The 15451-nt window shown below is 34.6% G+C and overlaps 1 protein-coding gene across 1 annotated transcript in view; it reads left to right on the top strand.

Moving 5' to 3' along the window:
• SASH1 (SAM and SH3 domain containing 1) overlaps nucleotides 1-15451 on the top strand; it is a 273426-nt gene that overhangs the window by 115447 nt on the left and 142528 nt on the right. Inside the window, 2 exon segments of the mRNA XM_053712110.1 lie at nucleotides 5576-5626; nucleotides 5756-5805. Of these exon segments, the coding sequence (XP_053568085.1) occupies nucleotides 5576-5626; nucleotides 5756-5805 (101 nt within the window).

Genomic DNA, 15451 nt, shown 5'->3' with positions numbered 1-15451 from the left:
GTATCAAAAGAACAGATCATAAAGAGTTTTTCTCTAGTGGAAAAAGCCTGGATATCAATAGCTTGGAGAGAATCCCATTTAAAATTAATAAATGAGTTATATTACTCCGTACAATTTGAGTAAATGTTATGGGAAATCAGAAGCATGTATGCAATGCGACACATAATATGCAGATTTAAAACACTGCTTCTGGAAATGTCAAAAGGTTTTTCAATTTTGGAGTAAGATTAATTTCTGGTTAAATCAGTTTCTCAAAATTAAGTTAAGATTCAATCCAAGCTTGATATTTTTCCTCATGAAACATTCACATATGTATTCCAATTCTAGATTAAGCAACACAACAATATTAGTTGGTCGGAATATGATCCTAAAGGCCTGGAGAGATAAAAGGGGGCTGAAATTTAGTGACTTTACCAAAATGATGTATCATCGGGTAGTGTTAGAACAATATTCGGTTAAAATTTTCAATGAAAAACAGATAGATACCTTCTCTTCCACAAGATGTCCAAATACAAATTGACTCACCTTTCAAAAATTCAGAAATAATGTATTATAATATTGAAAGAGGCAGGTTCTCTATACATTGGCAAAAATATTTTATTTATTTTTTATTTTTTTTCTCCCCCCCATAATCACACGTTTAAAAGAAGGTGAAAATGAATACCTCTGGCTAAAGATACTATGATTATTAATATAAATAGATATCATGAGGTTTAGTAGGATGAATGTGTTATTTATAAATGTTTTATTTGAATACAGTAGAGTTATAAAGGTAAAGCCCATATACTATTCAAGGAATATATAATTTCAGTACATATATAAAAAATATTTATTGTATGCATTGAAATTTCGAAGATATTTTGATTTAGATGTATTCATCTTGTTTTTTTTCTTTGTTGTTAAAAAAGTAAACAGTAAATAAATGTTAGGTATAATGATGGCTGTGATTGCATCAGCCAATAGGATTTTTTCAACCTTAATTCCGATTGGCTGATAGAATTCTATCAGCCAATCAGAATCTAAGGGACACAATCTTGGATTACGTCACTTAAAGGTACCTTCATTCATCGGGTAGTCGTCGTTGGAAGAGGATGCTCCGCGCCGGATGTCTTGAAGATGGACCCGCTCCGCGCCGGATGGATGAGGATAGAAGATGCCGTCTGGATGAAGACAGAAGATGCCGCCTGGATGAAGTCTTCTGCCCGCCTGGAGGACCACTTCTCCCGGCTTCGTTGAGGATGGATGTCGGATCTTCAAAACTGTAAGTGGATCTTCAGGGGGTTAGTGTTTTTTTAAGAGTTTATTGGGTGGGTTTTATTTTTAGGTTAGGGCTTTGGGCAGCAATAGAGCTAAATGCCCTTTTTAAGGGCAATGCCCATCCAAATGCGCTTTTCAGGGCAATGGGGAGCTTAGGTTTTTTTAGTTAGGGTTTTATTTGGGGGGTTGGTTGTGTGGGTGGCGGGTTTTACTGTTGGGGGGTTGTTTGTAATTTTTTTTCAGGTAAAAGAGCTGATTTCTTTGGGGCAATGCCCCGCAAAAGGCCCTTTTAAGGGCTATTGGTAGTTTAGGCTAGTGTTTTTTTTATTTTGGGGGGGGCTTTTTTATTTTGATAGGGCTATTAGATTAGGTGTAATTAGTTTAAAGATCTTGTAATTTGTTTTTTATTTTCTGTAATTTAGTGTTTTTTTTGTAATTTAGCTAACTATATTTAATTTAGTTAATTGTATTTAATTTAGGGAATGTATTTAATTGTAGGGTTAGGTTAGGTGTTAGTGTAACTTAGGTTAGGTTTTATTTTACAGGTACATTTGTATTTATTTTGACTAGGTAGTTTGTAAATAGTTAACAACAATTTAGTAACTATTCTACCTAGTTAAAATAAATACAAACTTGCCTGTAAAATAAAAATAAAACCTAAGCTAGATACAATGTAACTATTAGTTATATTGTAGCTAGGTTAGGGTTTATTTTACAGGTAAGTATTTAGTTTTAAATAGGAATTATTTAGTTATTAATAGTAGATTTTATTTAGATTTATTTTAATTATATTTAAGTTAGGGGGTGTTAGGGTTAGGGTTAGACTTAGGTTTAGGGGTTCATTAATATAATATAGTGGCGGCGACGTTGGGAGCAGCAGATTAGGGGCGTTTCGGGGTTAATATGTTTATTATAGTGGCGGCGATGTCGGGATGGAAGATTAGGGGTTAATAATTTTATTTTAGTGTTTGCGATGCGGGGGGGCCTCGGTTTAGGGGTTAATAGTTGGTTTATGGGTGTTAGTGTACTTTTTAGCACTTTAGTTATGAGTTTTATGCTACAGCATTGTAGGGTAACACTCATAACTACTGACTTTAAAATGCGTTATGAATCTTGACGGGATAGACTGTACCGCTCACTTTTTGGCCTCCCAGGACAAGCTTGTAATACTGGCGCTATGGAAGTCCCATAGAAAAAAGACTATACGCAATTTGCGTAAGTTGATTTGCGGTACGGCCCAAAAAGTGTGCGGTGCCCCTAAATCTGCAAAACTCGTAATACCAGCAGTAGTAAAAAAGCAGCGTTATGAGCCTTAACATTTCTTTTTTACTCATAATGCAAGACTAATCTAGCCGTATGAGTTTTAAGTCCCTTTAAAATTGCTATATTCCATGCATCCATTGTTTGCACACTTTATCATTAATTGTTCTCAGCAGAAGAGATAAGTGCAATCTAAAGTTTTAACACAGCAGCACCAATTACTTTATAGAAACTCAGAGAAATTGGAAAACCCACAATTTTCAGAGTTAAATTACAAGAAAATGGAACATAATTATAGTATATAGTTTTTTTCAACTACACATTATTATAAACCTTTATTTTATTAAAAATACAAAAAAATATTTTGTAATGTCACTTTAAAAACCATTTAGAACAAATCTGCTTTAAAGTAGAGCATCATATTACTTGGGCTTATTTTTAAATTCCTTCTCACCTCCATCCATCTTTGAGAACAAAAGGAAGATGTGTTCTCAGAGGATCTGTCACTATATAATTTATACTGCTGGCTGATTTTACTTCAGCATGTGCATGGACAAGCATACTTATAAAGTCTCTGAGTATTTCATGATAAGTATCTGTCATATTTTTGGTCATTATACAGAATAACTATTCATTGAGGTTAAAAGTGTAGCAAAAATAATGATGCTAATAAATAAATCTATGTGGCCTAACTAATCTTCACTTACTTTATTCAAATAAAATAATTATTTTTGTAATGAATGTTTGCTCTGGATAAAAACCTATAGTTTCATTGATTCTTTGTATTCCTATGATTTATTATTTTATTTTGCCTCAAATGTTCTTGATGTAGAGAAAATAAATGTTTACAAGTGCTTTTACTAAAGACACTGCTATTAGAGTGCATTATGGGGATATAACTGGCAGTCAAGTGCATTTAATTGGCTACTAACCTCAAAGGTTGAGGGCAAGCCTATATTTTTATATCTTATTTTTTTCACTTGTTAATCATTTTCTAATGAGAGCTTTTGTTCATCTTTTAATGTGAAAAGTCAGAGCATTACATTAATTTAAAAATGTATCTGTTATTATAAATCAGTTTATTTTTTACTAATTCGTCTCAGAGAATGACTGCTTCTTCTCTGACATTGATTATTGGCTGATCTGAGAATATCTTACTGAGTGGTGTCACCAATATGAATTTATTTTTCGTTTCTTTCTCTCTTTTTTCTCTTTCGATTATCTAGTGACTTATAATGTTTTATCTGTCTTATATACCTGTTGTGGAGAAGTTTTTGACATTTGTGTTTTATTAAAGGAAAACTGAAGTCAAAATTAAACTTTCATGGTTCAGATAGAGCATGCAGTGTGAAGTTACTTTCCAATTTACTTTTTATATGCATACTTTCTGAGGCACCAGCTACTACTGAGCATGTTCATGTTCACAGTGCTTATTTATATATGAGTCTGTGAATGATTGATGACGCAGGGGGCAGACACATTGATGTCAATTAGACATTTTTGAAAAATAAAATATATTGCTTTAGAGTATTTAGAGTGTTAATGCATTGTCTTTTTATTATGAACCTATTGATTTTGAGACTCTACTGTGTTTAATAGTCCTTGAAATATGATTTTTCAGCTCCAGTCCTCACAACCCTATAACAGGCCATATTTATCTAATGCCTGAAGTACCGCAAAGGTGATAAAAGCAGCTTCTCAGCAACTGTCATAATACTATCTGTTCTCATCAAAGTGAGTCATGTGAATCTAGCACACCCTGAGGTCTGGCATTGGCAACCTCTTAGACAGGGGTCAGGTCCTACAAAAAAAAAAGTGTGGGAACTCACCAAGACTTTCATCCTCCCTCACAATTAATATTGTTTCAGATATATTTATATTTTATATATATATATATATATATATATATATATATATATATATATATATATATATATATATATAATATACCGGTATATATATATAATATACCGGTATATATACACTTACACACACTGCATTAATATTTATGTAATCTATAGACTTTGGTTAATGAAAGCAAATGAAATCCAATGAAGCATTGAATGGTAGCCTTTGGGCCTGAGATGACTCCTCTGTCACAGAGTCTCACCCACTTAAGGTGCAATTGTTCTATTTCTGCTGAGGGGAGCTGAATAACTCCAGAGCAAGCCACACAGAAATGTAAGCACCATGTGTAATTAAATATAATAAAGATAATATTCATAACAGGGGTGATAACACAGCAGGACCCCTGACAGTCTTACATTTAGTGTATTGTAGGAAGTGTTACTGTCCATTACTAGAGGATCTCACTATCCCTCTAACCAACAGACTGTGGTACAGCTCCTCCCACCAACAGCAGCAGTGTTTATTGAAGTGTTTCTGTTGTCTGTCCAGAGGGAACCTCCTGCATAAATAGTGCAGGAACTCTGTTCCCATGCGTTCCCGCCCAACTTTACCCCTGCTCTTAAAGCAGGGCTTGACAAAGAAAGGGAGCTACTGGGTTCTACAATTTCACTTCTGGCTCCTAACTTTTTGGATTTTTTTAACATATATCTATATACAAATACCACTGTAAAGCATTGTGATGAATAAGGAACCATTATTTGTGTACAATGTGGCTGTCCATTAAAAAAATAAATAAACCTTTTTATGTTACGTTTTATGATATAAAACTGCTTTGAAAAAATGTTACACCCAACATAAAAAAATATTCATTGGAAGATTTGGCTAGAAACATTAACATTGATGATTTTTGTTACCTCATAAACATGTATACACTAGGGACTTTAAAGTCTCCAGTGAGACTAATCTCCATAAGGCACTCATGATGTAGCCTTTTAAATATTGGTCAATCAACTTCACATGATGATATAGGAATTGGAGAGGTCTGCCTTACTGCATGAAATGTTAGTGAGTGCAGGACATTGTTTTGATTTGACTTGTTAATAAAATGTATATGTGGTCTATGATCCTGATAGTACAATGTGTTTTCACTCATTGAAATATGCCACGTTTCTTGATGTCTCATGACTAACTCACATATGTTCTGCTTTAGGAGAATTCCGATGCCAGTTCCACGTCATTACAGCTGCGATCACAAATTGAAGTAAGCAAAATACTAATTAATTTTATCTTCACTCCTATCTCTTTTATTTGTATATTAATTTCTGTATTCAAAATTTGATTGTGCTGCTAAGATTTATATATAATGAAGCCAAATTATTTCATATTTTAGGAATCACTTGGATTCAGCAGTGCAGTGTCAACACCAGAGACTGAAAGAAAGTAAGTCAGCTTATATTGTATTTGTGGTATACGTGCCAAAAAGAACCGAAAAAAGAAATCCTATAACATTTCTTATAACCATATGCATTATAAATTGCTCCAGCTCAATAAATGACAAACGTTTCTGCACATAGTTTTAACCTAATGATTAAGGTTGTTGATACGGCATATAAAAGATTATATATTAAAGATATTTCTGATTACACAAGTGCCAAATATAAGAAATATGATATCTACATTTTTTTAAAGGTCTAAAAATAGGTCTGTTTGCATTGGGATATAACACACGTTACATTTTGGCTTGGGCTTTGAAATCTATATATTAGTCTTTGTGTTTGTCTGTGCGTCTGTATGTTTGTGCACCTGCCTGTCTTTCTGTCATCTGTCTGGCTGCATGTCTGTTTGCCTGCCTGTCTGTCTGTCTGTCTCTGCCTATCTATATCTACATACAAAACAAAAAATATTTGTCCTAGTTACCTCAGCATCTCTTAAATAAAAAAAGCTAAACTTAGAAGCTAGTATGCAATATTTCTGTTGACCTAAGGTCAGAAAATTGTCATCTGCAGTACCTCTAGAATACACCCATGGAAACACAAACATATGAGTTAACATTATTTAGATAACAGTTAAAGACAAAATGAAGTGATGCAGCCTTAACAAAAATAGAATATTTTGTACAATTTTTTTAAATGCAAATGTGTAGAATCCCCTTATGTTGGCAGACTTTTTATATGGAGTTTAAAAAACATAGATAAAGAAAACTTTAACATATACGTGCAGAATTCTTTGTGACAACTTACAAAGAAGTAAATATGTCTAATTTATATAAAGAAATCAAATGGAAAAAACACATATAACTTATAATACATAGTAATAAAAAGAAAATGTGTTTAATACCTGCAAACTGTGGCTAAAAAAATTGGTGAAAATCTTTCTGTGTAGATGTGTAGTAAGAAAAAGTAAAAGATATATACATCTATCTATCTATCTATCTATCTATCTATCTATATATATATATATAGAGAGAGAGAGAGAGAGAGAGTCCCAAGGATCCCACGCACCGCAAATGTGTATTAGGAACCCCAAATCAGGCACATGAAACAAGGATTTGTATCCAAATAGGTTTTAATGGAAATGCAAAAAAGCCCAATCCAAACGTTTTGGCTCACAACAGAGCCTTTTTCAATGGAGACCGTGCTAATACATATCTTAGTCCTTAGTCCTTGGGACTCTCTGTATACTATTTATAGCAGTGCACCAGGGTGTTTGCTTGTTGGAGTGTGCCTTCCTATCTACGTCAGTTTTTATATATACATATATATATATATATATATATATATATATATATATATATATATCTATATATATCTATATATCTATATATATATATATATATATATATATACAAAACACGGAAGGGAACTGCACTCTCATACCGGACCGGGTACACACCCCATGACCCTGCAACATGCTCAGCCCTGGGTGCCACTGGCACTCACAGGAAGCTGTGCTGTCCCCAGAGCCACAAGCAGTTAACCCCAGACAGGTCCGGGTGCAAGAACCATAGGGAAAATTACAAAACAAAGTAATACAACACACAGAGAAAACCCAGCACTCACTTACAAGCTCTCAGCTAAGATTTAAAAGCAAAAATGGAAAGGTTAGTCACCGCATCTGGCCAAATGGGACAAGCTCAGGTACCACGTCAAGGTCCTTTCCAATACCTGAGACCCTAAAACAGCCACACAATGCAAGCTTTCAAATCCAAACAAACTGAAAACAAGGGAAGGGTGCACAGGAATATGTAACCACCCTAGACATATACAAAACACGGAAGGGAACTGCACTCTCATACCGGACCGGGTACACATCCCATGACCATGCAACATGCTCAGCCCTGGGTGCCACTGGCACTCACAGGAAGCTGTGCTGTCCCCAGAGCCACAAGCAGTTAACCCCAGACAGGTCTGGGTGCAAGAACCATAGGGAAAATTACAAAACAAATTAATACAACACACAGAGAAAACCCAGCACTCACTTACAAGCTCTCAGCTAAGATTTAAAAGCAAAAATTGAAAGGTTAGTCACCGCATCTGGCCAAATGGGACAAGCTCAGGTACCACGTCAAGGTCCTTTCCAATACCTGAGACCCTAAAACAGCCACACAATGCAAGCTTTCAAATCCAAACAAACTGAAAACAAGGGAAGGGTGCACAGGAATATGTATTCCATTTTTGCTTTTAAATCTTAGCTGAGAGCTTGTAAGTGAGTGCTGGGTTTTCTCTGTGTGTTGTATTAATTTGTTTTGTAATTTTCCCTGTAATTTTCCCTATGGTTCTTGCACCAGAAATCAAACAAACATAAGCAGTGTGAGTCGGGACCTGACTTAGTGGACTCTACAGGTAGGTTTACATTTTTATTTAGCAAACAAAAAATAGTAGATGTGATGCGTTGAAGTTAACTCATTTAAAGGGACAGTCTACAATAGAATTGTTATAGTTTTAAAAGATGGATAAACCCTTTATTACCCATTCCCCAGTTTTGCATAACCAACACAGTTATATTAATATACTTTTTACCTCTGTGATTACCTTGTATCTAGGAACCTTCTTCCAGCCCCCTAATCACATGACTGTGTATTATCTAGTGTCTTACATTTAGCATTGTATTGTGCTAAATCTTAAATAGCTCCCTGTGCCTGAACACAGTGTTATCTATATGGCCCACGTGTACTTTCTGTCTCTATGTGTTGAAAAGGAATTTAAAAAGCATGTGATTAGAGGCAGCCTTCAAGAGCTTAGAAATTGGCATATGAGCCTACCTATGTTTAGTTTCAACTAAGAATACCAAGAGAAAAAAAGCAAATTTGATAATAAAAGTAAATTGGAAAGTTGATTAAAATAACAAGTCCTTTCTGAATAATGAAAGTTTAATTTTGACTAGACTGTCCCTTTAAGTTACAATCTCATCACATAAGTCTTTGTATACTGTTTTTTTTCTTACATTTTTATTGATCAAAATTACAGCACAAAAAAAAAGAATCATAAGAAAAATGAGAATATATATATTTTTTTTATTTTATTTTTTCTATCCACAAATGTCCCACTTACTTCCTGAGCCATAATACTGCCTATAAATAAATAAATAAACTGGAAACAAGATTTGTAAAATCATTATATAACAAGGGTTGCCGCTTTAAGGGAGGACATATAAAAAATACCTATGTCAGGGGCTGTTTAAAGACATTTTTGAATAATTTTCTATTATAAGAACCCACACATATGTATTTTTCATATGTATCCCCCTTAAAGCGGCAATATGGTAACCCTATATATAACTGACTATAATTTCTGACATTCCAGTTGCCTATAAGAGGGGAGACACTTTCTATTTGGAAAGTGTCACACACAGGCTAGGAATTAAGGATATTTCCTGTTGGAATACAGGTGTGCTTATCAGCTCCAGTTCATAAGATTATCTCATTTGCAGTCAAGAAAATATATTCTAAAGCCTTTAACTCTTTGTGACCTTGTGGAGATAAAATACTGCAGGTGGACACACCTTTATTTCCGCTTAGGTAGTGGCTGTGAATGTACTAAATCATCCATTACAAACGTGGTGCTCTTGATATGTACTTTGGTGACATTATGCAGTTACTTTTCAAGGGTAGTAAATGCCTTGATATTTTTTTATATAAAAAATGTTTAGTAATGTTTAATGAAATAACTGCTCTGAAAGTTGAGCAAATTCTAATGATCAAGGCTAAAACTGCCACATATATGTGCCTAATTGGCTTTATCAAGTAACAACAGCAAAACAATGTACTTCATACTACATTTATGACAGTCACTAGCCTTGTCTGTGGACTAAAGCCCAGATTGGCTCCTCCAATAAGGCAAATGGTGGTTGGAGTTTTAATAAAAATTATGTTTTATAAATATTAAGACTTGACTGATATGTTAATCTACAGCAACTCAACAGAAGTCTCTTGTAATTACAAGGTGTTTACTGTCTCTTTAATTTTTAAGGAGAGGTCCTAAAATATCTGTATCATACTCAGAGAACATCAGCTAGAGATCTCTATATATTTGGGGATAGGTAACAGAATTACCCTATGATTAAGGTTGCCAGAGTCGAAACGCGTAAGACACACCTGGCATGTCTGTGCTGTTTTTAGCTATTCACATGTTTTTTACATTTTTTTTTTAATAAATATAATTTTTTCAGCAGCTCCGGTTCTGTTATTTATAACAGAATTTTATGCCTTTTACTTTTTGATTTTTTTCTTCTTTTTTATAAGAATGCACATTTGTGAAATATTATTTTTCCCTGGCACTAGTATTTGATCAGATTATATAGCATGGCCTGGAAGCAATAGACAAATGAATAGCACCTACTCCTGTTGTGATATAGTTATTTTACAGGAAATCCTTCCAAGCACTCCCACAAGATATTAAAATGTCTTAGCTGCCTACCCTTCTACCTTGTGACAACTCTGTATTCAAGGCGACTTACTTACGGGCAGACGGATCTTGTGGCTGTGCACACTAATCCCTGCCTATGCAGAAAACAATCCTGGGCGGTTTCTTTGAATGTGATGCGATTTCGCTTGAGCCTCAAGCAGGTCCGTCTCCACTTCCTTGGTTCCGTTAATTCGGCAGGTGACGTCATACAGCTCCGGTCACGTGTGGGCTGTGGGGAGTGGTTGTCTTTTTCGGATTAGTGATACGCTATTACTGTGCTCACTCCCATCCAATGACAAATTGAGAGAAACAAATTCCACGAGGAGCACTCAAAAGCGTTTGATAAAACTTAGTCTTTATTTTCATCCAAAGTAAAAACATATTTGTAATCCTTTAGCAGCAAAGTTGGAATGGTGGTAGGGGTGTCCAGGGGATTACAAATAGCCTTTATCTTTATCCAAAGTAAAAACATATTTGTAACCCCCTGGACACCCCTACCACCATTCCGACTTTGCTGCTAAAGGATTACAAATATGTTTTTACTTTGGATGAAAATAAAGGCCAAGTTTTATCATACGCTTTTGAGTGCTCCTTGTGGAATTTGTTTCTCTCTCAAATGTCCCGGAAGCAGCTTCATTTTGTATGCAAAATTCTAGATGTTAACTCTAGATACATTTACTCAGCAACCCCAGTCAAACCTACCACTGAAGCAGCTTTAGAAAAAATGTGCAGCCACTGATAAGCTCATAAAATGCAAGAAAATAAGGGGTCAATTTATCAAAGGCATCGCAAGCCTTTCGACCCACTATGACGGCAGGTTCTCACAAGAGAACCTTCATGCCTTATTTAACAAGCAGAGGTCATGAGACCGCTGCTTCCCTAATCTTTCACCACCTCTAAAGTGGAGAAATTCAATCTCTGTGGTCTAGTCCAACCAGGGAGATTGACAGCTCCTGCCCACACCTGATTGGCTGTGCGCAGGCAGGGGGCTGGATTGCACGCGAGCGCAAAATAGAGCTTGTGTCCAATGCTGATTTCCGACCAGCGGAATTCAGTCCACCAGAGGCGAGCAGCGGCGGACAGGGGCGTGTATGTGCGCCCCTGTCCGCCTCAGCTTGATAAATCGCGTGTTGGGTCATAAAGTTGTTCTACTTCAAGAGACACTCTGCATTTAGGTGCCTATAGTCAGCTGCTTACTTAAAGGGATATAAAATCCAAATGTTTTCTTTCATGATTCAGCACCTGGGTAGTGCTTGCTGATTGGTGGCTAAATGTAGGCACCAATCATCAAGTGCTACCCAGAGCGTTGAGTTATATATATATATATATATATATATATATATACAATGCAATAATGAGCACTCTCACACCTTAATGGCAACTGCCAGGGTGCCAGCGGTTAAATATATCAAGTAGAAGAAGGCACTCACTTGTCTTTTCAAGTGTACTTTATTTCAAAAGCGTGATGTTTCGGGGGGAAACCGTCTGAGTAAGGGGAGTGTCCCCCCGAAACGTCACTCTTTTGAAATTAAGTACACTTGAAAAGACCAGTGAGTGCCTTATTCTACGTTTTATATATATATATATATATATATATATTATATGAGTTAATCGGGGATATTATTTCAATTTTACTACTTTGTTGGTGATATTTTTTTTTTTTACCAAGAAACAGATTATATGTAGGCAGTGAGTCCCATTAAAATGTAAGGTATTTTTAATATGTATATTACATAATAATTAAAATGACATGTACAATTCTATTTTTGAACACAAATAACACTTGACATCTTTATATATTTAACATTTTATATATCAGTAGTAAATGCCACTAATATTTACTAAGGCCATGAAGATAATAATTGTCTTGAATAATTAATTGGTGTTTTCTAATTCCATACAAAGTGAAATGAAGCGTAGCAATGCATTAACCTGTTTACTTTTATGTGCCAATGTATACAACCCAACCAACTCTAATGTTCTTTTGCTTACACCACTTAGGGAAATCCAAAAAGATTTGGATACAAGTATTTCTATTATGTAGGGTTGCATATAATTATGTACTTAGTAAATGCTAGATATTATGTATCAATGTATTATTAAGCATAATAGCAATGAGTAATATGAAGTTCTGTCTGTCATTTCTATGGAATGTTTAAATGCTATATGATTGTCCATTTTATATTTGTCTTTTTCGGGAAATCTGTTATTTTTATAATTGGTTTGTTATTTTTTATTCCTTGTATTAAAATTGCTCTGGGGACATTTTGTTTTGCTCCAGTATCTTGAGTCCTGTGTAAGAAAGGTGCACTGATCCGTTAAGGGTACAATAAGGATTTCAACACAAAATTGAGGTCTTTTTTTTAAAATAACAGAGCTGTACTCTAATGTTCAGTTTTGCATCCAATGACCCAGTAAGATCATCCAAGGAAACACATGTTGATTATCAGAGGAGCTCTTCTCTATCATTAAATCTAGGCAATGGATTATGTTGCAAACTTTAAAGAACATATATATTTATATGTATGCATCAGATATAACAGCAATTAAAGGAGAAGTAAATGTGTAATATATTTCAAACAACTTTCATAATTTATTTTGCCCTTTTTTCTGTAATTTAAAGGGATGTTAAACAGTAAGAGCTTATTACAAAAATGAAACAAAGCAGTAGTATATATATTTAATAGAAATCATTGCAATATGTATCATTAATCTATTTAAATGGATTTTACCTTTTTTTTCAACTTAATTTGTGCAGTGTCCATTACTTCCTGTCACAGCCCTACAAGGAGGCTGTGGCCTCTGCAGGAAGGTGTATCTTAGCCTGATGTCATAAAGCTTCTAGAATAACATGAGCAGGTTTACTATAAAGTGAATAGACCTGATAAAAGGGAGTCAGATTTGCTCATGCTCAGATCAGGCAGAATGTAAGGTCTGCTCTCTTATCACACTGGGGGCAGGGGCTACAGTGAGAAATTCTAAGTGCTAATTTGGAAGAAAACAAGTAAGTTATTTGCTGTTTTTTTACACAATCTGGTTCTTTTTATGATCACTTTGATTTAACATATTTGTTTTTAACAAAGGAGCACTTTTTAATATCCCCTTAAAGGGACAGTATACACTCATTTTCATATAACTGCATGTAATAGACACTACTATAAAGAATAAGATACACAGATACTGATATAAAAATCCAGTATAAAACTGTTTAAAAACTTTTAGAAGCTGTCAGTTTGGCTCTGTTGAAAAGGTAGCTGGAAAGCCCACTGCAAGTGGCAAATAAGACACTCCCCCCTCCCCCTTCTTTTACATATGAAAAGACCCTTTACACAAACAGGACCAAGCTGGATAAGGTAGCTGACAGTATTCACATAAAACTTTGGGGCTTGGTTAGGAGTCTGAAAATCAGAGCAATGTTATTTAAAAATAAGCAAAACTATACATTTATTTAAAAAACAACAACTTTATGGGCTATATAAATAGATCATCTACAAAACATTTATGCAAAGAAAAGAAAAAATGAGTGTATAATGTCCCTTTAAGTCTGAAAATTGTTTATTTTACAGTCCAGAAACCTTGCCACATAGCTGTCCCTAATTTACAGTTTGTTTTTTATCATGTCTGCTGAACAATAGAGATTTTATTACCACAAACCCTATTATTCCAGACTCAATTCCTTATTGGCTCCACCAAAAAGGAAAGCAGAGTTCATAGTGTTTGACTGTTAAAAAAAATGCAGCAAGGTGTTAATTTGTTCTAATAACATACTAACTCTGCTGATATGTGAACCTATTGGAAAACTTCAGAAAAAAATGTTTAACTGCAAGGTGTTTACTGTCTTTTTAAGTACTGAAGTCCAAATAAAATCTTCACTTAAAAGATACTTTTTAAAGTGCTTAATATTTTCATTTTTTTTCTGCAAAATTTTTGGGATTTTGATACTGCAGAATATTATCAAATACTGTTTAAAAAATATCATTTCGTCAAGATTAACCATTACAAGGTTCATAAATTAAGAAAAACACAGTATGTAACCTATCAACCCCCTGATGTGTAAGCAACTTTAAAAAGGAAAGCCTCTACAACTCTCCAAAGGGAAGATATATATAATATATAAAAAAGTGCACTAAAAAGCAACATCAACTACAAAATACTAAGAGATGGACTCTGTCTCTAAGAGGAATGTTTTAGCGACTTTTTAAGAAAATTATCCCTTCAAAAATACCATCTTGTGGACATTTAAAACAAGTGACATTTAACTTCAAGCTGTTATATATTCACTGTGATCCACAGAGCTACACTTTAAGACTGTAATATATCCGCTGCTATTTGAATAGAGGATACTTTCTCTGGAGATTGTTTTTTAAATCTGCAACTCTTTAGAGGAGAGTCAAAGAGAACAACAACTTGCAATTGGCCACCTTAAATACCTTTTCTCATGATTGGATGCACCAGTCTATGAAGTTCAAGGCTTAATGGGCTCACCAAACCAATTGTGTGTTCTAATTAATCAGTGCTAGGTAGTTACAGGTATTCAAATCAACAATATGACAAGGATGCCCAAATGTAAGCACCTAATCCAATAAACCTCATTTCAGTACTGAAATATTACTGTGTCCTTCAGTTATTTGATAGATTAAAATGAAATTGCTGATCCAAACACCCAATTATTCATAAATGAAAATCATGGAAATTGTCAGGGGTGCCTAAACTTTTGCATACAACTGTATCTATCTACCTGTCTATCTATCTATCTATCTATCTATCTATCTATCTGTCTGTCTGTCTGTCTGTCTGTCTGTCTGTCTGTCTGTCTGCCTGTCTGTCTGTCTGTCTGTCTGTCTGTCTGTCTCTCTCTCTCTTTCTATCTATAATCTTTTTATCTATCATCTATCTCCTTTCTTTCTCTTTTCTTCCCTAACAAGCTTTCTTGACATGGGAAAATCATATATTCATTGTATTTTCTTACTGGAATTTTTGGCGTTTCAGGGTGGCTGAAGGAATGGAACACAGTGGTTTGTTACAGGAATCTACATTATTTAATGGATTTTACTTGATTAGTACTGCATCATTTCATACCCCTTTAACTTGTAATGGCATTCTTCTTCATTAGGATTACATGTCTGTGAGAAATTGCAACTTAAAGGGACACTCAATCAAAATTAAACATTCATTATTCAGAT

This window comes from Bombina bombina, chromosome 4 (assembly GCF_027579735.1).
Source record: "Bombina bombina isolate aBomBom1 chromosome 4, aBomBom1.pri, whole genome shotgun sequence".
NCBI lineage: Eukaryota > Metazoa > Chordata > Amphibia > Anura > Bombinatoridae > Bombina > Bombina bombina.
This window is presented reverse-complemented; position numbering and strand designations above follow the sequence as displayed.